We start from the raw sequence: 23,777 nt of genomic DNA, 5'->3' as shown, positions 1-23,777 counted from the left end.
TCGAAAAGAAGCTCATTATTTCTCCATATTCCCCTTATTCCTGAAACATCAGTTGGTCTGAGTCAGACGGATACTTACCAAACGCTGGCATTTGCTGCTGGGAATTCGATTTTGGTATAACTAAGGAAAGTAGTTTGTCAATTTGTGTTAACATTTGCATAGATGCTTTAATCTTTTTCACATTAGTTTCAAGACTTGGCTTCCTTAACGTGTGCCTTCAACTGAACGATGTTGAACAATCATTTTGAGACACAAACTTTTACATGGTTGCTGTTTTGCATACTTTGGGGGCTGGGGCTTCAGACACCGTTCAGCAGGAATAAAGAAAGATTTACATTGCAAATGATACATAACATGCAAATTATTATATGGATTAAATTATATATTGTTAATTGGGCATGGTGCCAGCTGGTGCCCACTGTGTGGTGGGTCTGGGGATCGAGTCCTGCTTGGAGTGCCATGCGATGGATTGGTGTCCCATCCTGGATGTGTCCCCTCCCCCTTCGGCCTTGCACCCTGTGTTGCTGGGTAAGGCTCCGACTTGCTGCGACCCTGCTCGGGACAAGTGGTTGCTGACGATGGATAGATGGATGGATGGACGGATATTGTTGTTGTTATTGTTACATATAAATATATAGAGGGATCATGGAAGATGGAGCTACGGGATGATTGAAGCGATGCTTATGCTGCAGGACAAGGATGAGGGCGTGTAAAAGAGAGTGACTGTACCTCCATCCACATCCTCGCTGCCGAAGTGGTTCCGGTAGAACAGCATGAGCTCGATCCTGTAGCACTTGTAGAGGGTGACCAGACAGATGAGCAGCAGCAGGATGGCCCCCAGGCCCCCAGCCAGCTCCACTGTATACATAAGCTCTGCTGAGAGAGAGTGACACAAGGAGACAGGGCGTTGAAAACACACACGCTGAGCCGTGGACATACTGAAAAGAGACGCGCGCACGCTGGCATGTCGCGTGGACCGCGGCCAAAGGCTGTTCCTGTTGCGCTCCTGCGTGTTACATTTAAGCTTCGGGAAAGTCGAGAACGATGTTTCAGGATCGATCCGTGAGCCACGTGTTCCTGTCGTGTTTAGTCTGGTTGCTACACCCTCCCGCAGGCGCTCATGCTTAGTTACCTGCCAGCGGGACACCGTTCATTAAACTGAAGAGTGAGTGCAAGTGCTGCGCAGGTAATGTGAGAGCGGGAGCGGTCAGCAAAACTAATTGCCGGGAGCTCGACTCTGAAGGTGATGGACCGCTGGAGCCCTCCCCTATCCATGTGAACCGTCCTGTTCTGCAAGGCAGATGAGCTGATGAATTATGGAGCCGGGTGGGAACAGGCTATGTGACCAGCCACCTAAGGACCCGTATGCTAAAACTGGGTGCGGAACACGGTACAGGAGGACAGTTGAGGCAAGATGTCCGGGCTGCCCCGAACACCCATCTCCAACCATTCATAGTTATGGCTCCTGCACCGATAACCAGAGTCAGTTTTGGCAAGAAAAGGCCAAGAACAAAGAAAGGCTTTCAGAAAAAGGTGGAGGCGTACACACGTTGCCACATGGGGGGGGGGGGGACCTCCTCACCCATTCCTACCGTTCTCCTGCCCTACCGCTACCCATCAAGGTCTCACTGGCGTCGCTCCCAACAGCTCAGACCCGTACCTACGTATCCCATGAATCTCTGTCAGTCTTACGATTAACCTACAAAGATCCATTCTTTGCAACCTGGCACTGCTGGGAGATTAAGACAAATTATCTCTTGGTACTGGAAGGTGCGCCTCAATTGCGTGCCAATATATCTGACAAAGCCGCTTGGCCATTTGTGATCCATCACTTTCTTCCTCTCCTAACCAGGGCAGGCTTTGCGTTCGGACGCGGTCTGCCGGCGGCAGCGCGTAGATTCGGGGTGCGTTCTTCGAGCGCTCGTTGCTGCCTCCACCTCGGGAGGACGAAGGAGATGATGGATAGGATGCGCCGGAGGGAAGCTGCGTCGAAGTGGCAGCGTAGCAAACGGAGCCTAATTTGTCTGGCTGACATTGGAGCAACCTGGGCAATCTCGACGACGTAGACACGTCCGCGTGTTGTGTTAATGCGCTCCTTCTGGGTCACGTTTCTGAGAGCGACGCAAAAAGCAACACAGAATAATAGAAATAATTAAAAATGAATTCAGATCCCGCTATTTAGGTGTGTTTGATTTACAAACCAGGAGAGACAATGGCCTTCAGAGAATGTGTTTTGAAAAGAGGGAAGTTGATAGCTGGGCTTTAAATAACCCGAGGAAACAGAAATGATGAACACAGGCGCATCTCCGTCCCGTGGTAAGCCCGACGGCAATGAAAACACGGTCCATTAAGTCTTCGGTCTGGGGGTCTGCCTCCCTGAGCCCCCGCTCTGGCGAGGCTGTAATTTCTGCTGCTTTTCCTGCAGCTGCTGCTATAGTTTACCGGAGTAAATTATTATTGCCTTGTGACACGAATCCAGGAGGGGTAAGAGAAGTGTCGCTGTTGGACGACTTTGCCGATAAATTAACCGCGGCGCTCTTCCTTACGACCGGACCGGGACTTGCTCACCATCGCACCTCAAAGGCAGGGTCATTGTGACTTATTAGAGAGAGCGATTGCCCCGGACGATGTAATAAAGAAAACAATTACGCGAAGGAGCGCAAAGGTGGCAGGTGGTGATCCGGTGGTCATCGTCCACGCGTTTCCATTAGAGGAACACGAACGTCAGTGTAAACCCGGGAAATTTACAAGAGGCCAGTCGCTCCGGCAGCTTCAGAGGATTAACGCAACATTGATCAGCACTACAAAAGAACAAAAAAAGGGGTATTAAGTGAAAGAAAAAACCAAATAAAACAGCTTCACCGTTTCCCTCCCTCGGAAGCTCGACGCATTTACTCCTACGGAGACGGAGCCCGAGCTGTTCGGTACGGTGCGCGTTCAGGGCCGTCCGTGCTCACGTTCGCCATCGCGGCGAAAAGGACTTCTCTTCAAAGTTCTTCTTTCCCTCACTTTCCCAGTGACAAATCTGCTCTCTTGGCCTAGTTACATGGCTCGCACCTGCTGCTAACACTGAAGGCACCAACTTCGTGGGGAGGGACCCCTGTGCCACACTTCACAAGCATGAATTATGCTGAGAATTAAAATGCAATTTGCCTTATTACTTCAGTTAGACCAGGTGCTGTTTTCAATCACTGCCGTGCAGAACTGGAACGTTTCGCTAACCTCGTGGATAATGATACCGTTGCACTGGAAGACACAGTTAAAAACCCATTCGTGGTTAGACGGCATCCGGAGCTTGTAATACACATCATGACACGGATGAATAAATAGAGCAATGAACTGAAAAAACACATCTTGCGACGGTCTGGAAATACAAGAGCGCGGTTTCCATTCAGACTGCGATCGGTTATCCTATTTAAACGCACGCTTGGTTGACTTTAGCGCTCCTTTTTACGGAGAAACACACAATGCCGTCGCCTTTCGGACAAGCGCGGAAATGCTCGCGTGAATTATGCACCGCGAGCTGTCGCCCGACATTATATGCGCCGTCCTCTACGGAGGTCAAAAACCGTTTTGAAAGGTTATGCGTTCACAAACAGAGGGCTGCGTCTTCTCAGTTCGGAATACTGATCTCCAGGCCTGTTCGGATGAGCTGAAGGCAGATGCTCCTTTTCCCACAAATGGAAAACGTGACCATCCCTCCCTTGTCCGCCCCCCCCCGCCCATACGACACCCTACTGCACGTGCCTGTTTCGTTTAAGCCTTGAGGAGCTGCCTTTTTTTCTGAAAGGGAGATTCACAAATTACTGCGCTGGCACGGAAAACGGTGTGCGAGTTTTACGTGTGGGTTCCGAACAAAGTCACGGGCACCGCTGTGGCCCAAGGGAGGCGTAGGCCTGAGAAGGCGAGTGCCAGAGTCCATTTCCACGGTATTTTGCTGCATCCGGGCAGTGGGCCCGTTTGCGGCTGTTCTGCTGCATAGGAGATTCATACTGGGCAGCGACTAAGGAAGCTCCTTGTTTCCTACCAGATTTTCTGCTTCTTTCTCCTTCTACTGTATGGCAGCTCAAGTGGAAGCGGGGGGGGATCGGGGTGTTACTCGTTTGCTAGGACAGCTCCTCTCTCCGACCATTACAGAAATGACGTGACCGAGCGATTCCTTTCATCGCCGAGAGAAGCGCGACATCACATGCATTATTGGTTACTTCTCCAGGTCTCTCTGGGTCACTTCACCAACACCTGAGCAAAACCACGGTATTTCACAAGGTTAAGTCGACGTCACTCTTCTTGCCTTCTTAGAAGAAGAGAAAAAAAATGCAGAAGGGTTCGAGAGCAATTTAATCTCCGGGTACTCTGTGCATGTGCCATGAGAGGAAAAACAAACCAAGTCCTTTTTATGAAGCTGCATCGTTGCCCCAATTTTGCACAACTCATGAATATTGCATCACGAAGCCATAAAATAAACATCACAATCATCACAAATACATGACGATCTCTGTGGTTGAACAGGGAAAAATGCCTTTTGAAAGGCTTCAATTCAAGAGGCCAGCATAATCCGGGAAAAGTTTTTTTCCAAGATACGCTGCACAGTATAAATCCTTTCATATACTAAATGAAATGGAACTAGGCTGCCTTCAAAGCTATCTCAAAAACTGGGAGTTTAAAGGAGAAATGACTTACTATGCAAATATATTCAAAACTTGACAACTTTTCGGGGGAGCTTAAAAAATGCCGCTCCCTTAAATAACCACCAAATTATTTCTGCGAACTAATTAATGATGATCACAAAACCCAAACGAAATAAACAAAAACAATATGTGGAAAGGAGCGCCCACAAAGCGAATACCCACATCTAGGGGCAGGCTGTGGAAAAGAGTGACAAAAGCGAGGTACGCTCATCCCGGCGTCTACGGCGAAGACGGAGAGAGCGCGCGCCGCAAGTTCAAGCAGATGTTTGATATAAGATAAGTCTGACATCAAAGCGGAGGAGCGAAGGCAAACGTCGGTGCTGTTAGCGAGGGGAACGGTGCCGTGCAAAATGGCCGTTTCCGAGCGACACGCGCGACGAGAGCCGCGACGCTCGTGGAATTCCAATCGTGCAGGAAGCAGACGTTACCGTGACTCGACGTCACGTTCGGGCAGCTCCTTTTCAGTCTTTTAGGGGTTTATTTCAATGACGGTACATAAGCAGGTTCAGCCAGTGCCTGCTGTGTGGCGGGTCTGGGGTTCGAGTCCTGCTTGGGGTGCCCCGCGATGGACCGGCATCCTGCCCTCGGTGTGTCCCCTCCCCCTCCCCCTCCGGCCTTGCACCCTGTGTTGCCGAGTGAGGTGTTGATGACGGATGGATGGGCAGTACATAACCTTAGCATCATACGCAAAAGGAATACACGTTGCCCAGGACACACCCCTATTAAGGAGATACTAGCGCGTATGATCAAGTGTTAATAAGACAGACCACAATCTGCTCCAGCGATATGAAGAGATGACCATGTGGCTGTTTACCTGCAGCCCATTATTTTGACTTTTGCACATTGGGAATATTCGGTTCTCTTAATGATGGATAAAACCTCACAAAATCAGCTAATTTTACCTTTCTGATCTGGTATAAAATGTACTGCAAACAACAATAATGGAAATAACCTAAATGAGCATAATTCGAAGAAATGATCTGTGGAGATTTTTCAAATGTTTTGAATTAATGTCCAAATAAAGGGATATTAAAATTCCATAACAGTAGTTCATGTAATGATTTAAGTATGCAATATTTCTGCAGCTTTTGAGGTCACAGGAGCGCAATCTGACCTGGATCTCAAACAGGACCATCACTGACTGAACGATCTGCTGCTCATTTCTGATGGACTTTCTCCTGTACCCACCGTTGGGGTGGGAAAAAAAAAAAAAAAAAAAAAACACCATTTGGTGACACTGGGCACCAGAACTCAGACAAAACTCTGTAACAATCGCAAAAGGCATTTATTTAGGGTTGTGCATCCCTGTGTACTTTAAAGCCTGCACACAACTCAGCTTGTGTTCTGCAGGACTATTGCCACTGCTCATTTACATGGACACGAAGGCACACACACACACACACACACACACACACACACACACACACACACACACACACACACCCTTTCCACAGGGACTGCTCCCTCCGATTTTCATATATCTCTGCAGAGATGATAAATTCAGACTATTATTACCGTTCATATTTTAAGGCAGCCACATACGTACAAGCAGCATGTCCCACAGGGCCTGTGCTCGGCATAGGCAAAGAAATAAGCTCACGATTCGGGTCCTAATTTGAAACTTCTTGTACGAGCCGGAGTGGCATTTCCATCTTGTGCTTCTCCGACTGAACGTTGTACAATGAACTCATACAAGCATTTCAAAACACACTATGTTCAACAGCACCCCGTGAAAAAATCCATGCACCAAACAAAGGCGATTAAAACTTTGCAAACTACTCACAGACATCTGTAAAAATCCAATCTGGCCCATGTCTGTGTAGGTAGTGCTCTTGTTAAACTCAGCACTGGCGTTTTAGATTTGTTCGGTTTGCTATGATGTATAGGGTTTTGACACACGTCACCCCATACGAAGCTATATAGCCCCAGTTTAAGATGCCAGTGTTTTAGGGAGAGGGTTAGTGGTATTGTTACAGGAGAAGGGTAGCATTCTCCAATAGCATGGAACATAGATCAGACTTTGAGTAGGGCCAAGGATCAGTGTGTGTAATGAGGACGTGGATGGAGACATGCATCAAGGACATGTTGCAGACAAAGGCATCCTCCTACCCTTGTGTGGTGCCAGGCACCTAGGACCTCACCTCTTTTGCTGAGCTGGATTGTGGCCTGGCGTCGGCCGTTGCCATTCTCCACGTAGCAGGAGTAATTACCCAGGTCCCCCTCCTCCACGGAGTCAATTGTCAAGGAGATTGACACTTCCTGCTCCCCCAGGTGCTCTCGGATGATTCTGCAAGGCAAAAACAAACACTCAGCCAGGGTCTTTCCCATTGTTGATAATTACTGTGCATTATCGTGCTTATTGTGACATGATTACCCAAGAGGAATAAAGATGGAAAATTCCAGGGGATACTCATATAATTGAATCTCTGGCTTGATATGAATTGGATGTGATACGAGGAGAGAAGCTTAGATACCCACATAAATCTGCAGGCCAACTGAAATATAACTTTTCACCACGGTGGTCGTCTGGAGGAAAGACATCCTAACTTACAGGCACAGATTACTCGAGTGAGCGTATGCTAATGACTCTGGGAATTCAAATACATGAAAATTCAATAATGGAGCCTCCTTTTGCTGTCACTGCAGGGAGGAAAAGCAAATAACGATGGAAAAATATATATATATATATATTTATACCTGCTGCCATGGAAACAAAGAAATGTGGGAAATGATGTTCCATATACCAGATAAATCTCTCCTGCAGGGGACATACTGAACAGATAGAACGGAGCAAAAGAATGCTCTTCTTCATTTACCTTCACCAATATCTATCGTGTTGCGGCTGCTTTACAATACCCTGCCAAATAAAGAAAGGTGCATTTAAGTGTTAAAAGGGTTTTTTTTATTGGGTTCTCTACCCCCTTGAGGGCTTGTACACAGTTAATAACAGTTACTGGAGACCTTTAGCTGGTGTGCTCTGAGGAGGCTAAATCATGTCACCGGAGGAAAGGGAGGAAAACTAAATAATCCTCGTCACACTGCTGCTGCCCTGAGGCCCAGTTATGGGGCCATAACACAGATGACCCAACAGACAGGTTAATGAGACTGGTTATGTTCGCTGGGGTTCCCTGGCGGGATTGTTAAACAGGAGGTCTATCAGGATAGGGCTTAGGCTACAGCATATTTTTGCAACAGTAATACATATTATGACTCATACTTGTGTCTTAAGGAACTCGGAGCTATGTCAGAGCTCTGAGTCAGAGCTACATTTCCAAGAACGCTGTGGGTCTACTTTAGGTTTGGATGAACATCACGATTCAAAGTTACGACTGAAAGAACATGCTGAGTCAGGCCGGTGCAGATGAAAATCTTCAGTCAGAGCTGGGTTTTCTGCAATGTTTTTGGTCAAATGTAGCTTTGGAGGAACATCGTTCAGAGTTGGGACTGGATGGACGTTGTAAATCACAGCTGGGTTTCAACGACCATAATGAGCTGAAGTTGGGTTGGGATGAACCTGTTTACTGAACTTCCTACTTAGTCCAAGACAAAAAGTTGATACGCAGCAGCATTCGTTGCTTGTTGAGAATAAAATAATGTGACCACAAAGTTTGCTTTTCTTTTTTTTAAAGCAGAGGTGAGCAACCAGCCTGCTGAGTACTTGCCCAGTATCAACTAATGCTGTTTTTGCTCTATAATTACTCTCTATTTCCTATGGGGATAGGAAAAGAATCAAAGTCAGGGATGACAACGGACCCTCATGAATTCATGAGGAGCAGCCCTGGCCTTGTGTGTTATGATAGGTCCCAAACACACCGAAACCCCAGAGGCAAATGATACACCGTTTAAAATTGCCCTGCTCCTCTGCCTTAGCTGTCAGCGGTTTACTGTTGCAGACATGTGCTCTTTTGTGTTGTGTGCATCGATTTACTTTGACGGAGAGAAGGGGGGTCTTCCATGGATACGAGTGGACGCAACCCCCTTGAGTTTTGTCTGAAAGAATGAACGAGAAGGATGATGAATGTCTGAGTGCAAAAGCGCTCTTGGAAATATCTTTGCGACCATCACCCGGAAAATCTATCTCAACTTGATTCCTCCCATCCCTCCTCATTTTACATCTAATTGGTCTAATTCCACTGTTTACCTCTCCGCTGGGGACGCTGCTATGCGAGCACTCGGGTGCGCAAAATTGCACACAGCTAACAAAGATGTTTTAAATGTCATGCCTTTGAATGGCTAATTTCTTCCTGCTCTGGTTGAATGCACCCATAGCGGTGTTAACCTGCATATTAACTTCAATTTGGAGAGGACAGGGAAGGGTGTGTGTGTGTCTGTGTGGCAGGACTATCACATCCCCAGACACCTAGCAGGTTCCATCAGCCCAGATACCTAAGCCACTGTCAGTAAGCACCACTTTGACCAAGTTGTCAAGAACATCACTAGAAAGTGCACACAAAGACAATGTCCCCAGGCAAAAACAAGGACGATATATATTATTGATTAAACCCATTCAATATTTATCCATTACGAAAACGTGTGCCATCCATTGGGACAAGTTTATTCTTTTTTACTGAATTTATTTCATTATGCTGTTAAATACCGGGGCTGAACATGCTGCAGAGCTCCTCTCAACTCAGCACGGCATGTACTGTGCACACTGGTATATTACACCAACACGTACGGGGTGAAACATTTCTGCGGACATCAATACCAGGAAAACGCGAAAGACGCTTTCAAATAAGACATTTTGACGGGCACATAATATGCTCTTTTGTTTCTGCTCATTAAAAGGTTACGTTGAGTGTGTTGCGTCTCCTCGGGGGCCTTCGTATGGCTCGTACCTGAGTACCACTGTACTAGAGTACCGCGTCTGCCTGTAATCCAAGGTGAGGCGCTACAGCTACTTCTGTTAACAAGGCATTAACCCAGATTGCCTCTGGTGAGCACTGGAGGACGCCACTGTGGATCAGTGGATTTGGTTGCCAAGTTCAAGGCCCCCGCCACTGGGAGTAAATGAGAATAATCAGGATTAAATTACCATATTACTGAAAGCAAACTCACTGTTACCGCAAACCCTGCAGCGGCTTTTGCAGAGTCGCTGTTCTGTAGCGCTTTTCTGAAAAGCACAACTGCATCATGGGAACTTCACTCACTCTTTGTGACTCATCCATGGTCTCACTCACTTGATGTCACTCTCTCGAACACGGCTGTTGTCCAGGTCCTCGATGAACTTCTCTCCTTTCATCCAGTAGATGAGGGGGCTGACGCCACCGCTGTAGCCAAAGAAGGCTCGACAGGTGAGGTTCACGGGACTTCCTGTGGGAGAGACGGATGGGACACTGTGCATCGGTCTGATTCCATCTTGCATTTAGGAGACAAATTTCACTCAAGTGTCACGGTAGGAGGTGGAAGGTGGTTAGAACTGATGTTTACCATGTGGGACACAGGTTTGAATCCAATCCGGTGGAGAAACCATGTTCAAAGAACCATCAAAGTACTTACCCTGAACTGATCAGTAAAAACTACCCCGTTGTATAAATGAGTAAATTATTGTGTCACTTAAGTATTTGGAGACTTTGGAGAACAATGTCAGATAAATAAATGACTTTAACAGTAAGATGATACCTCAACTGAGACTAGCTGAATGCAAGTAATTCCAATTCTAGTTCGATGTACCTCTCTGCTGAAGACACCCTTTCCTCACTATCCTTCCAACGCTTTATACATCTTTTAAAACCAACGAGATTGTAAATTTTCCTTGACAAATTTTGACTAAGACCATCACAAAACTCTTGCAATAAAACCAAAAATCACTGCTATTCATTTACACTTCTGCATATGCATTTATCCAAAGTGATATACAGTGATTATTAGCTTGTATTCAGCTGACTTACAAGGTGGCAATGATTACACACACACAAACACACACACACACACACACACACACACACACACACACACACACACACACACACACAGAGTATACTAAACCACCTACAAACATTCATCCATTTACGAAACACACTCTCTTACAGTGCCACACACTATGGCCAATTTAGATTCCCCAGTTAAACTGAAACACATGCCTTTGGGCTGTGGAAAGAAACCAGAGCACCTGGAGGAAACCCCGAGAAATCCAGGGAGAATTTGAAAACTCTACACAGCCTACGACTCCTCAAGTGTAATAGCCCTTCTCTTCTTCTTCTCACGAGTAGCAGGAGATGCAGATGGGCATTTCGTAGACAAGAAGGATGCACAAAACACAACGTAGATATGGGGGGGTATCCAAAAAATGCTGGCAGAACACTGTAGAGTATCGGTTGTATACACTAGTGATTGCGTGGCAGACTGGGAGATGCGGATCTCTGCCGCTGCACAGCATGATGAGAGAGTATCGTACCGCATATTGCTTGCCCAGGAAAAAAATCGAAATTCTAAGTACGGTTTCTACTGAACTGTATCACTATCACGCCATCATAAAGTCGAAAAATCGTAAAAGTTGGACCATCGTAACTCAGTGACTGTCTGTACGTAATACGCATCATCTGGAAACAGATTAATATGTAGCTGCGCCTCCGTTGTAGCCTCATTGCTTGAGACCGTTGAGATTGTGGGGATTACGATAATCATAGAACAGAAACGGCAAAGGATCTTTACCCAGGCAGTAGAAGGGTAGGGCCACTTAGGGAAGGGTGGCGCTATGGAGAAAGGAAAGGGTTTAGGTCAAGAGCAGAAGGACCAAAATGTAATCAGTGTGTTGCAGGGAGACATCGGTCTATTTGAACCACCTGAACACATCTTAAAAGGGAGGAATGCGGACGGATTTTTAGGACGCGACCCTGATGGCTTCAAACAGCTGTCACTGCTGACAGGTTCCCAGATTCTGACATTCCAGTAAGTGATGAAAAGTGAAGTTATGGTGGATTTCCATCACTCTCCTGTCTTAATTGCGTGAAGTCAATTCTCACTTGTAAACCCTGTACATGGCACCTTTAAAGCCTGCAAGACCATGGACCTTGAGCTCCACCACCACCTCCTCCTATGACAGAATGCTGCTTCCATCTCTGCCATGTATCAACATCCATCTTTTCCAGACAGGCACGGAATGCAGTAAAACACCCGAAATTATTATTATGGAAAATTTCTAGGTACAACTCTTATGCCTCCGGCTTTTCGTGTAGGAGTTCTCATAAAATTCCCTTCCAAATTTTCTAAGTTTCAGTTAAGCAGGACCCACCGTTCTCCCTCCGTTAAATGCTCAATATTTTGGCTCATTTTTAATAAATATTTTCTACGAGGGGGAAGAAAAATTCTAATCTGCCCGCCTGACTGACAGATGCCTACATGGCCCAAAGTGTTCTCTGGGTTGTTTTTCTCCCACTGTTTTTCATCAGTCAGTTGTTTGTTTCAGACCTCTGCTGTAGGGGTGGACGGGGAAACATGACGTGGGGTCACAGGGCTCCCTGCTGGACTTCCTAGGTGGGTGTCAGCTTTACTTCCAACAGCAGAGGTGGATTGCAATCCAGCACCCCGAAGGATGTTAAACTCTCAGCACTCATACCTGGAGACATCCTGGCAGAAGATTAATCATGTCATGACAGCACGGGCGTCTGATAAAACAACCTTCTCCTCTGTTAGCCCACAGAGGAGGGTGGGATATTTACCTAGTTTGTCAGACATCATCACTGTCCTCCCCAACTGGGAAAACACTAAACAGAAACAAAACGCTATTTGTAAATCGGGAATATTATCCGCATCAAACTGCAAATAAGTTTGAAGAAAAAACTTAATATGATCAAGCATTTGATGTAACTGAAGTAGGAGATGAGAAACACGGTACGACTGATGCAACTTTGAAGTACCCGGTGACAAGAAACCCGGCATGAAGCAGGTAATGAGTGCATTATAAAGCAGGTTAAAAAAATAAGTTTAAAAATTTAAGCGTGTATTACTGAGGTTAAATTCCCCGTTTCACTGTTTTACAGTAAAATCATTAGTGTTAATATTTGAAGTTACTACCTGGTAGAGTAATATAATTCATTGTACAGTAGGGGGTTTTCAACATGTTCAAATATTCTAAATGTAAGATCAGTCAGCTCAACAGTGCATTTAGATTTATTTACCAGACGCTTTTCTCCAAAGTGACTTCCAATGAACTCTATGTAGTGTTATCAGCCCACACACCTTATTCACCAAGGTGACTTACACTGATAGATACGCTACTTACAATGGGTCACTCATCCATCCATCCATCAGTGGAACACACTCTCTGTCACTCATATATTACGGGGGAACCTGAACAGCATGTCTTTGGACTGTGGGAGGAAACCAGAGCACGCGGAGGAAACCCACACAGACACAGGGAGAACATGCAAACTCCCCACAGACTGAGCGGGGCTCGAACCCACATCCTCTCGCACCACCCAGACATTTAATAGTTCTTAGGTCCTGTTTCATCTATATTTCCTTTATTAATTCAGTAATATTTTGTTGTTGTGGTCCATACCTGGAGATCCCTCTGTATAAGTAGTAAATGGATGACCGAAGGGATCAATTTTATTTTGCTAGAAGAAATTGATTTGATCTGCATGGCAAGTGCAATAAATTCTGGACAACCTTCTAAATAAGGGTCTTCTCGGGCAACTTCTGAAATATTGAGACATTTCGTTCTCGTGTTATAATCTGGATGCATTCACCACGTTTCGCCGTTTCTGTTCGTATGGTGCTGGGATGCAGTGTTGCTGCTGAGAAACACTTCCGATTTACGGTAATCAGTGCCAGTCTCCTCCACATGGAGGCGCTGCAGAGTTTCGGACGCAAGGCGCTGCAAAACGGTACGCGGAACAAAAAAGGGAAATGCTCAGCAGGTGAGAGTCATTGTTTCCTACATGCACTTCCTCTTTATGGACCCTCCTAGGAGTTGAGCAGAAGCGCTGGAATTCCTCTCGGATACATTTTCAATTACTGCTGAGTTGTGCTGTTCTTGTCCACATACAGGCACAGTATGTGTTTAATTGACTGCGGTTGCAGGTTGTGGAGCCCTTTCCTTTCCCATCATGCGTACAATTTGAAAACTGGATTAACACAGTACACGCATTTAACACTCAATAAGTGCCACATTTTTTGACAACAGGGTGTCTGGCTGCTGTACGTCTCGCCGGAGACGGCGCTGTAGTGATGCGCCTTGTTATTTTCCCTGATATCCAGCAGCTGGACACCCAACTTCTTTTAAATAACAACCATAGACCAGCTTGAGAACAGGCCCGATATGACTGGCTCCCTCCCTCCTTCCTTCTCTCTCGCTCTAAAACTGCTCTTCTTCTCTTTCTTATGAATCTCTGAGTCACAGTGGTGAAAATGCTACAGTTCTGGCAAGAAGCGGATCCATCGGACTGGAAGCCAGTCTGACTTAGCGGGATGTTCCCATAGTAAATGGTAGAGACACGTGATCCCTAGCTGAAAAGGGAGAAGATACGTTTAGAATATTGCCTCCAAAAAGTACAGTACAGGCAGTCCTACGCTAAGGATGGGCTCTTGCTCCAACGACCTCATCGTAATTCGCAAATCCCCTATGGTATTACATAAACCATACGCATACATAAAACATGCGTTATTGGTACATTGTACCATAGGACTTTGTTTTATTTTTAGAGTAATTTCACAGGTTATTCATAGTAGAATAATTCCAATAAAGAACAATAAAATCATACGGTACAATATAGTTATATTTTCATGCCGCACTATTATTTTTTGCTTTGTTTTCTTTTGGTTTTTGTTTTCCGCACCAGCGGAATGCTCACATTTTAGCTTGCAAGCCATTTCGAAAAGTGACAAATGGAATCACAAAGCCAAAGTTCTGCAAATAAAACAGCGTTTAGGTAAATAAAACGCAATTGCTGGTGGACACGCCGACTGAGCCAATAACAGGTATGAGCGCCTTGCGGAAATGCCGCCATCCAACGCTGCCGCACGGCAGATGGGGCGGGTGCCGTTAAATGTTATGACCCAACGTCAGGTCTCAAAAATAGTATAATAAGGTTGATGGGATGGCCGAGGCAAATCTGGGCGTTCGCAAGTCGAGCACGACTTGTACATGCATTATATAGAGAAACGCTGAAAGGTCCTACAACGGAAGTCCTGCTGTTGGCGTCATAGGGCGATTCAGCCCTTTCAAAGCAAAGGGGCTTGATTTCAGGTTGGAAACGTACAACCTACTGGCACATTCCCTCCACGTTTGTCCACTTTAAAGATCACTGGATTGAAATTCAATTTGTGCGCTGTTTTCAGCTCAGTTAATTACAGGAAGGAACCGGGAACATTTGGAATGCCAACAATTGTTAATTATGAGGAGAAAAGTGTGGAGGAATAACGTAACCCCCACCACCTCACTGCTGTTTCCAACGAGGAAAAAAAAAATATTTATCCTTGTTCTGCTTAATTAAACTCTCCAATGAAATCAGATTTCAAAGCCTGGCAACCAGGAATTTTAACACTCCATGAAACCTAACGAAATACACCGAAAAGCGAGAACACTATATTCTTTACGGCGAGAGACAAAATCAATTTACAATTAACCATTTAAGCCTAAAATTCTAATTATGCAAAGAGACAAAACAGAAATAGATTTGGGTTTTCTAATGAATATGCAAGACAGTTGCGACTGGCTTGCTGATTATGCTGGCTTATCATGCATCTGTTAAAATTTGATTTCACCACGCTAATTTTTGTTTTTATACGTCTGCGTCCGTCCTCCGTTCTATCACTACAGACGCTCCGCACTTCAGTACAACTGAGTGGATAAAGAAAACCTACTTCAGTATTTCACTGGAGTCACTCCTAGCTTTGGCCTGGTACTGGTTGCCTGAGACTCCTCCACCAGTCCCAGCAGTGTCCTTCCCATGGTAGCAAAAAGCCAGGATTAATGTCCCTTTAAAAATGATTGCAGTGAATTATTGAGCGGGAGGAGGTGTGATTGTGTTCTGACGCCGGCAGGAACAGACAGTAACAGGGACAGCTAGTTCTCCATGAAGCCCATCATTTCTGCTCAAGGACAACCCAGTGCTGGAGTGCCTAGAATGCCCACCAAAAGACCCATACCTGGTCCCCTCACAAGGTCCAAAGGCTGTCAAGTGCACAACAATCAAACAAGTGCTCAGTCAGTCAATCAATCGATCGATCAATCAAGTGCATCGACAGAATGACATGCAGGCAATCTGCACCACACAGAGGTTGTCACACTTACCCCGGGTGCAGCAGTGATTTCTGGCACAGAGACCAGTAAAGCCAGAATACGTGACCGGACATTTTCACCATAGGGTTATTGATCTGACAGCAACAAATCCTTTTTGATCACACCATGTGTTCAAAGCTTAGAAGTGACTCTCAAGTAATGGATGCAGGCAACACTTCAAGTTCAGTGCCCAGCAAGGACAGGCCTAAACTCCAGCAGCAGGACAGACACTATTGCAGGCTGTTGTATTACAGGTTGGCAGTGAACTGTAATGGGCTGCAGACCTTTGAGCTCCTTCTACTCCGTTGTTACTGATACAAAATGATGGGGGGGGGGGGGCTGCTCAGCAACATTTAGTGCTGTTGCAAACAAAATTCTGGATGTGGCTGTCTGTATCAGGTTAAAAACTCTTGTAATTGTCTACAGGAAGGTCAAAAGATCTGCTGCCTGCTACTGGGTTTGATCAGTCCCTACACCCAAGTGAGAAGACAAATGCGCCTCCTCTGGCTGCTGGGCGGCCCCACCTATAAGGGGTTCAAAACTGAAAGTACATGCGTTCTGTTTTGGCTCCGATGTTGTAGAATGAACTCCCACAGTGCTTCAGAACTGCTGAATCCTTCTCGCCATTCAGTCGGTTTGAAAGCACATCTCTTTCAGACCAAATTCTCTGCTCATCTCTTACTTGCCCCATAAAATTGTTACGATCACCTATGAATTTCCAATTCTACGTGCGGCTACTCGTATGACAACAAAAACGATGGTACCGAGCAATCTGACTGCGTTTCGGGAATCATCCGTATCTTTGTCTATTGGTGAAATGTGGTTTTATTTACAGAGTTGTACATAGCTTTGGAGAAAAGGGTTGGCCGAACAAGCAGATGTAAACGTCACGGTGCCGTGTTCTTTGTTAACTCAGCCCCTTTCGATCCCTCCCCTCTGACCCCAGTTCCCATCCAACTGCCAGAGACAATGCAGTCTGTGGGTTTGGCTCGAGCCAAGCAGCTAGATACCTGGTTGCATTCTGTCATATGACTGATCACGTGCTGATCCACCTGGGGACTCGCACTTGTGGGAAATTAAGTATTTCAAAGGGTGGTGATCTTCTGCACTGCACTGCCCCGTGCTGCACCACGTAGATATAAAGCGCTGAGAAGATCCATGGAAATGCCGTTTTAACACTTTCTCTCCAGCTTCCTCTAAGGGGGGTGATCTGGCTCCACTCAAACCCTCAAGGCTGTTTTTGCCGGTTGCCGCCGTTCCCTGTGATCTTTGCCGCTGTCACTGCCACCAGCGTCGCATGGGGACCGCAGCCCTTCCACACCACACCGGAATACGGAATATGTGATCGGCTAGAAAGTGACACTCGGAACAAACAGCACCCAGGGAAAGTTCTGATTTGGCACATTGTTCGTACCGCATTTTCTGCATGGTATTGCACCATTTTGTTTACAACGGTTTGCTAAAGAAGTCCCAGCGTTGCTGTTCGCTGTCATACAACAGGACGCAACTCTGTATCCTACTTATTCACTGCAGCAAAGGCCCATGGGGAAAAACACAGAAAACAACTGTTTACATTGTAGAAGATTTTGTGTGTTATTAGTTTGGTTCACTGTTTGGCTTCCTGATGCAGTGTGGCCTCATCTGGAGGTGTTAACTCCACGGCTATGGAGGGAGCAACCGGTGTGCCAAGGGTGCCCGGCTAGACGGTATTATAAAGCGCGGTCTTAATGCGGTTAATGACCGCTCCGCAAGACCTCATCTTGTCCGAACCGCATGTCCCAGACGGGGTTACAGGGAGCCGGAGCCTAACCCGGCAACACAGGACATAAGGCTGGAGGGGGAAGGGACACACCCAGGACGGGACGCCAGTCCATCGCAAGGCACCCCAAGCTGGATTCAAACCCCAGACCCACTGGAGAGCAGGACCCGGTCCAACCCACTGCACCACCGCGCCCCCCTTCCCACAAGGCCTCATGTTCTCTTATTTGTAAATACATTTATAAGTGTATGTGCGGCAACAGATTCAGGCCCTTGACCCTCATGGTATGCATTGTCTTGATAAGCGACCCAGGAATTACTAGGTTTTCAAACGGACCTATTCAGAAGCTCATGGTGGGAGGACGCAGTGTGCCGACGGTAGGCGAATTTTTGAATTCTCCTAACTGTCTCAACATCTAAGCAGGGCCAGATTGCGGTGTTCACACACCCCGGGCGCTTTCATTCACACTGACACTGACATGATGCACTTTAACCATTCTTATTCTAAACCACATGATTGTTGGAGAAGACAAAGAAAAAAAACAGTTGATTGCATTTTCGGGAATTGTGGTTTTGAAGCGTACGTTTATTCATTTAGCTGATGCTTTTCTCCAAAGTGACTTACACTGTTACAGTACTTACAATTATTTACCCATTTATACAGCTGGGTAATTTTACTAGAGAAGCTTAGGGTAAGTACCATGATCACAAGTACTACAGCTGGGGATGGGATTTGAACCTGTGACCTATAGATCCAAAACAGCTCTAACCACTACCCTACCCGCTGCCCCAGAATGTAATTTTGAAGTTTTTGTTGCACTAAATTTGTCTCCATTTCCTTATTTTTCAGTTTTTTACCCCCCACCTCCTTCGTAGGCCCCATGCACTGCGCCTACAGCGCCTAATGGGAAATCCAGCACTGCATCCATCCCACAAGAATCTACAGATCTGGACTGATGCTTCCCATGGAGTCCCTCATGGCTCACCTGCTCCCAGGTAGCCGGCACACGGGGCGCACCATTCATCGCCTCACGGCAACGGGAGCTTTGCTCACAGAAGCCGAGCGGCGCCCATGGCTGTGTGAAGCTGCCACGCTGAAGATGCAAACTCATGCACACCTACCGAGCACCTCTGGCACAAAACTTGCTCTGATCCATGCCTGCCTCTGAAAGCTTCCCCGTGTATTCATATTTAAATGGATGGACTTTGTGCTTTTCCCCTCCTGCTTCTGGCTTCTTCTCCACTGCGCACTATTTAAATTCAAGCAGCCTGGGTTACGGGTAAGAGGCTACTCAGCATAACAGACGTGGTGTATGTCTGTGTCGTGCGGCGTTTCTGCATTCAGATAACCTTGTGCTTCTTGAAAAATAATGCACGTCTCGAAAGCCTAGACACTTAAGCCCTGACAATCCATTTAATTAAAACAATTCAATAGAAGAGCCACAATGCCCGGCAAGGGAAATGAATAAATAGAACAGAGTTAAATTATGACCTCGTGCTGTTGGGAACATTTTAAAAGGACATCATGAAGCATGAATTCATTTAAGGCCAGACGTGCCGTTCCGTTTGATCAACAGCGAGACTTGATCATTCACATTCCCTTTGTGTGTCAGAGCGCCGCTGAATACATCTCGCGTTTATGTACAAAGTATGTTTATTTCAAAATCAAAAGACTTTAAATGGGTTTCCAAATATACACAACATGGAAAAATCTCACGATTACAGAACTAATTTACATTTACTCATAAGCCCTTATCTAAAAGACACTTGAAATGCCCCCCCACCCACCCAAATTGTTTGCGTATTTAGGATCTCATCGCCAGTTGGATGCGAAAGATGTCAAGGTGGCAGGGAATGTCAGCAAAGACTGTTCACGCCAGCGCTACCGAGAGCTCAGAGTCCGTGACATTGAGCCACATTCGTGATTTGCATCGCGTCATGAATGGTTTTGTCCGAAGCTCATTTCGGTTTCCGTGCAACCGGCATCCATTCCATAGGCAGGTCAGGTGTGGAGCTCCTTAACAGAGACGAGACGTAACCCACCAGTTCCTTTACGCACGGTCCGCCCGAGCCACCTCCCGAGACACCCGGGGTGTCAGCCAGGAAGGCCGGAGTGTGTATTCATTTGCTTATTTATTATTTCCTTACAGAGCCCTTGACAAGCGTGCACTTAAAAAAAACAAGTCTGGCTCAGGTGGCCATGCAGAAGACTGAGGGGAGCAGGGTGGGCCAACGGGGGGCTGACAGCACCAGCATGCATACTGATGGTCTCCCCAATGTCCCTGGGGGATTATTAGTCTCCAGGCTCTCTGCAGGTGCCGAGCCCCTGGTCTCGGAGCCTGACACCTTCCTCAATCACGCCGACTGCATTTGCATCCTTAACGGCCGTGTGGCGTGAGCGTGAGCTATCAGGACTGCCGCATGCCGGCTGCGCAAGACCCCGACGGCACCATAAACCTCTTCTGCTCGCCCTGTCAAAAGCGCCCAGTTTAATGCCTGCATTTTACACAGGTTTCCTCATTGCTACATGTGAACGGGCAATCAGCGAGTCCGTCCTAGAGCACAACTCCCCGCCCTCGCGCACACTTTGCATCGGCTTAAAGATGACTGCGAACGTGGGGAGGAGTACGTCCATAATGGGCGTATTTACATCTGATGTAAAGGCACTTTATTATAATTGAAACAACGCATTAGACGCGTGCAGTGATTTCACATACTTGCTTTATGGGGCCCTTAAGCAGCCATGTTAGAGTATATTTATTCACATTTTAAGCTACTGGCTATTAATGGTGCCATTAAAATTACATCTGTAATTTTCCACTTTCAGATAAGTACAGCTTGTCCATTTCCAGCTAAGTATGGGATCAATAATCATTGCTGAGCGCAGCAATACGTTATTTGCTGCCACCACACAGTGTGGGGAGTTTAAAGAAGAATGGAAGGAGAGAGGGCAGGAGACTTGTGTAACTGTAAGCTCCCGCTTTTGCAACCACGAGGCTACTGGCCTCCTCAGAGATGCGGTGACACCCGGGAGCGACAAGAGCTGCTGGAGAAAGTTTTCGCTGTTGTCTTTTCCCTGAGATGAAAGGCCATCTTTCGCTCGGCAGTCTGCAGGCCGAGAGGCAGCAACGTCGCTCCCGTGGCGGTGTCAAAGTCAGCACTCTACGCTCAGCCTATAAAAACAGAGATTTTTACTTTCATGTGTTCATTCTGGAGGATACCAGGGAACGCTCACTGCTTCGGCATGTTCATCACTGGTGGCTCTCAGCGATGACTGTCTCAGTGTCCCTGGTCCACCGTATAGGGGTGGGAGGCGTCTCCCAGAGAGATGAGCAACACACACTTGACACAGGTCTTTAAAGAGTAACGTACGGCTCCGAAGTGCATTCCTAGAAAATTTAACATGGAACCATAATTTCTCGGCGTGTTGCCTGCTTTAGGACCTTCGGCATCACATGGCTATAATGGGAAAACATCTTTCTTTGCTACCACACGGGCGTATTTCTTCCCTATGTTAGACTTCCATATAAAACACAGTGGTTTACACCTTTAATACATATATTTTTAGAGTCTTGGTTGGAAAAGAATTGTTAAACACATTTCTTTTGATCTGTATCTGTATATCCATTGTATTTCAGTCCAGAGGAATTGCCATTTGCGTCAAACAAATATGGTCCCTCTGGCGATACAGTGACAGGATAATATTCATCACAATTTGTCAAATAAATGGGTAGAATTGTATTTTACCGACACAGTAAAACTCCACGAACTATCAGCTCAAAGGCGGTGAACGTTTAAAACTGGCAAATCTGAAGTACAGTGTATGCATTTATTTTTCTTCAGGCACCCACTGTACAGTTCAGGTTTAGTGGTGACATAGAAAACCTTGTTTTGTCATGCTGTAGCTGTCACTCAGAGATAATCATCATTCCAAAATTAATCTCCAGCTGGATAATGATGCGGTAATACTGGGCCTCGTGAGGAATTACCATGGATTTTGGAAAAAGCTGCTGGCGAGCGTTTCCACATGGCTTTATTGACGGTTCGACCAAGCTCAATGTAAGAAGGACCATCCTGTGTCTTGAGAACTGCTCTGGACATGTGCTGCATCACATGTAGGAAAGCCAACAGCTCATGGCACATACAGCGAGACACTTTTATGGAAGCTAACTGAGTGACAGTGAGTTGGCATCTCGCAAAGTCTATGCGAAGGTCAAGAAGAACACAACCACCCCATGCCTACAGGTTTAATTCATCCACAAAGTCACTCCATTAGCTGAATTCAAGCTATTAGGAGGTCTGATTACAATTACTCTTTATGTTGAGAAGATGGATGTTCCTGGATGGAAAATATAAATGATATTGAAATACGATAATTAAAAACGTGCAAAAATAAAAAGTATTTCTTATGTATGACAACACCAACATATTTTGCAATATTTGTAACAAAAACGATTGAATTCTATCACTGAATTCTGTGGGAAAGTGAATCTTTTCTGTGCTCCCAGTGTCAGCCTTGGACTCTGAAAACTAGAGAAACGCTTTGATAGATTATTTAGGAGGCAATAGCAGTGTGTATGATCTAAATAATCACTCCTCTACTTACAATAGTTCGACTTAACGGTTTGTCAAAGTTATGATGGTACGATAGCGATACGGATTTGGTAGAATCCGTATTTTGAATTTTGTCGTAGGATCAAATTTTGAATTTCGATCTATTCCCGTGCTTGCGTTATGTGGTACGGTACTCTCTCCCAAAAACCGATACTGTGTTGAAAGCAGTTTTTATTTTGTGTTTTCACATCCCGTCATGTCTACTAAACACTCGTGTGTCTCCTGCAAAAATTTGCCCAGCTGTAGGCCATGGTAAGTGTTCTGTGCACGTTTAAGGTAGGCTAGGCTATGATGTTCAATACGTGCGGTACTGTATCCTTTTTCTACTTATGATTTTTCCACTTACGATGGGTTTATCGGAATGTAACCCCATCGTTGATCAAGGAGCATCTGTAATTGAGTCAATGACAGTGAATAAAATACCTGCTGTAGATGTAAAACCACTGCTTTACCAGGAGGATATCCTCATTGCACTGAAACGTAGGGATGTTGAAAACATGGTACACATGTTCACAAGCGGTTCAAGTGGTTTTTCATTCTGTGGGAGCTGGCTATGCAGGGGAAGGGTGTACAGCGGAACGCAAAAACGCGGCTGCCGAATTTGATGTCTCCGGAAGCCACAGTGATTTGATGTCAGCAAATATCCAGAACATAGGACCTGTCATTGCCTCATCCTTTTTGGAAGCCACTGCGACACCGTGAGCCGTGCATTACGATTGCGTAGGGGTTTACCATGCTGCTCCCTTAAAAAGACTAGCGTCTTCCACTCGTTTGGGCTGGTGGATTGTTATCCCACAAAAAGTCCCTTTCTTACAGCTGGAGGAACTCTTGACAAATGTGTAAGTTCAACAGCTATGGGAAGCTGCTGTTGCAGTGGCTTTATCTCAAAACAGCTATGGTCACCATTAAAGAAAGTTGCTGCGCGTTCGGGCCTGTGCATGCAATTACAATTACAGTGCGTGTGTGTATGTGTGTGAGTCTCTGCGAGCACTCTGAAACCGTATCCTAGCGTGTGAGTCAAGCTATGTAAATCATGCACTCTGACACTTGTTTACTCGGTAGATTGCGTTATTTTAGCTAATTGAGCTCTCATCGTCTCTTCGGAGACCATCTCCTATCTTTGATTATACAGAAAGGCCTTTGCTCAAATGAGAGAGAAACAAACAATGGCAACCGATATGCTAAAATTCACAAGGGTTACATAAAATCCTCTCCTGACTCCCTAGGCACTGGCTTGCTACCAGACTGCTTATGTGATATGTAATCTTTCATTTGAATTTGAAGGCTACACTGCAGATTAGGGGCTTTTCATACACTCTTCCATAACACTACTAGAAAAAAAGGCAACATTAATTTTTTCATACTCATTTACACCATTTTCATCTTCTTATGGACATAACACAATGAATGGTAATTGTGGGTTATTTATACATACTCCTGGGAACAGAAAAAAACCCCAGTAAACAAACATTAGTGCCTTGTCGATCTAA

General features: G+C 45.8%; 1 protein-coding gene across 1 annotated transcript in view; it reads right to left on the bottom strand.

Moving 5' to 3' along the window:
• LOC108933094 (interleukin-1 receptor accessory protein-like 1) overlaps positions 1-23,777 on the bottom strand; it is a 207,846-nt gene that overhangs the window by 11,509 nt on the left and 172,560 nt on the right. Inside the window, exons 6-8 of the mRNA XM_029251473.1 lie at positions 9,869-10,001; positions 6,830-6,975; positions 730-873 (exon numbers count right to left, since the gene is read on the bottom strand). Coding sequence (XP_029107306.1) covers positions 730-873; positions 6,830-6,975; positions 9,869-10,001 — 423 coding nt within the window. The remainder of the gene's footprint in view (positions 1-729; positions 874-6,829; positions 6,976-9,868; positions 10,002-23,777) is intronic.

The sequence above is a fragment of the Scleropages formosus genome, chromosome 1 (genome assembly GCF_900964775.1).
Source record: "Scleropages formosus chromosome 1, fSclFor1.1, whole genome shotgun sequence".
NCBI lineage: Eukaryota > Metazoa > Chordata > Actinopteri > Osteoglossiformes > Osteoglossidae > Scleropages > Scleropages formosus.
This window is presented reverse-complemented; position numbering and strand designations above follow the sequence as displayed.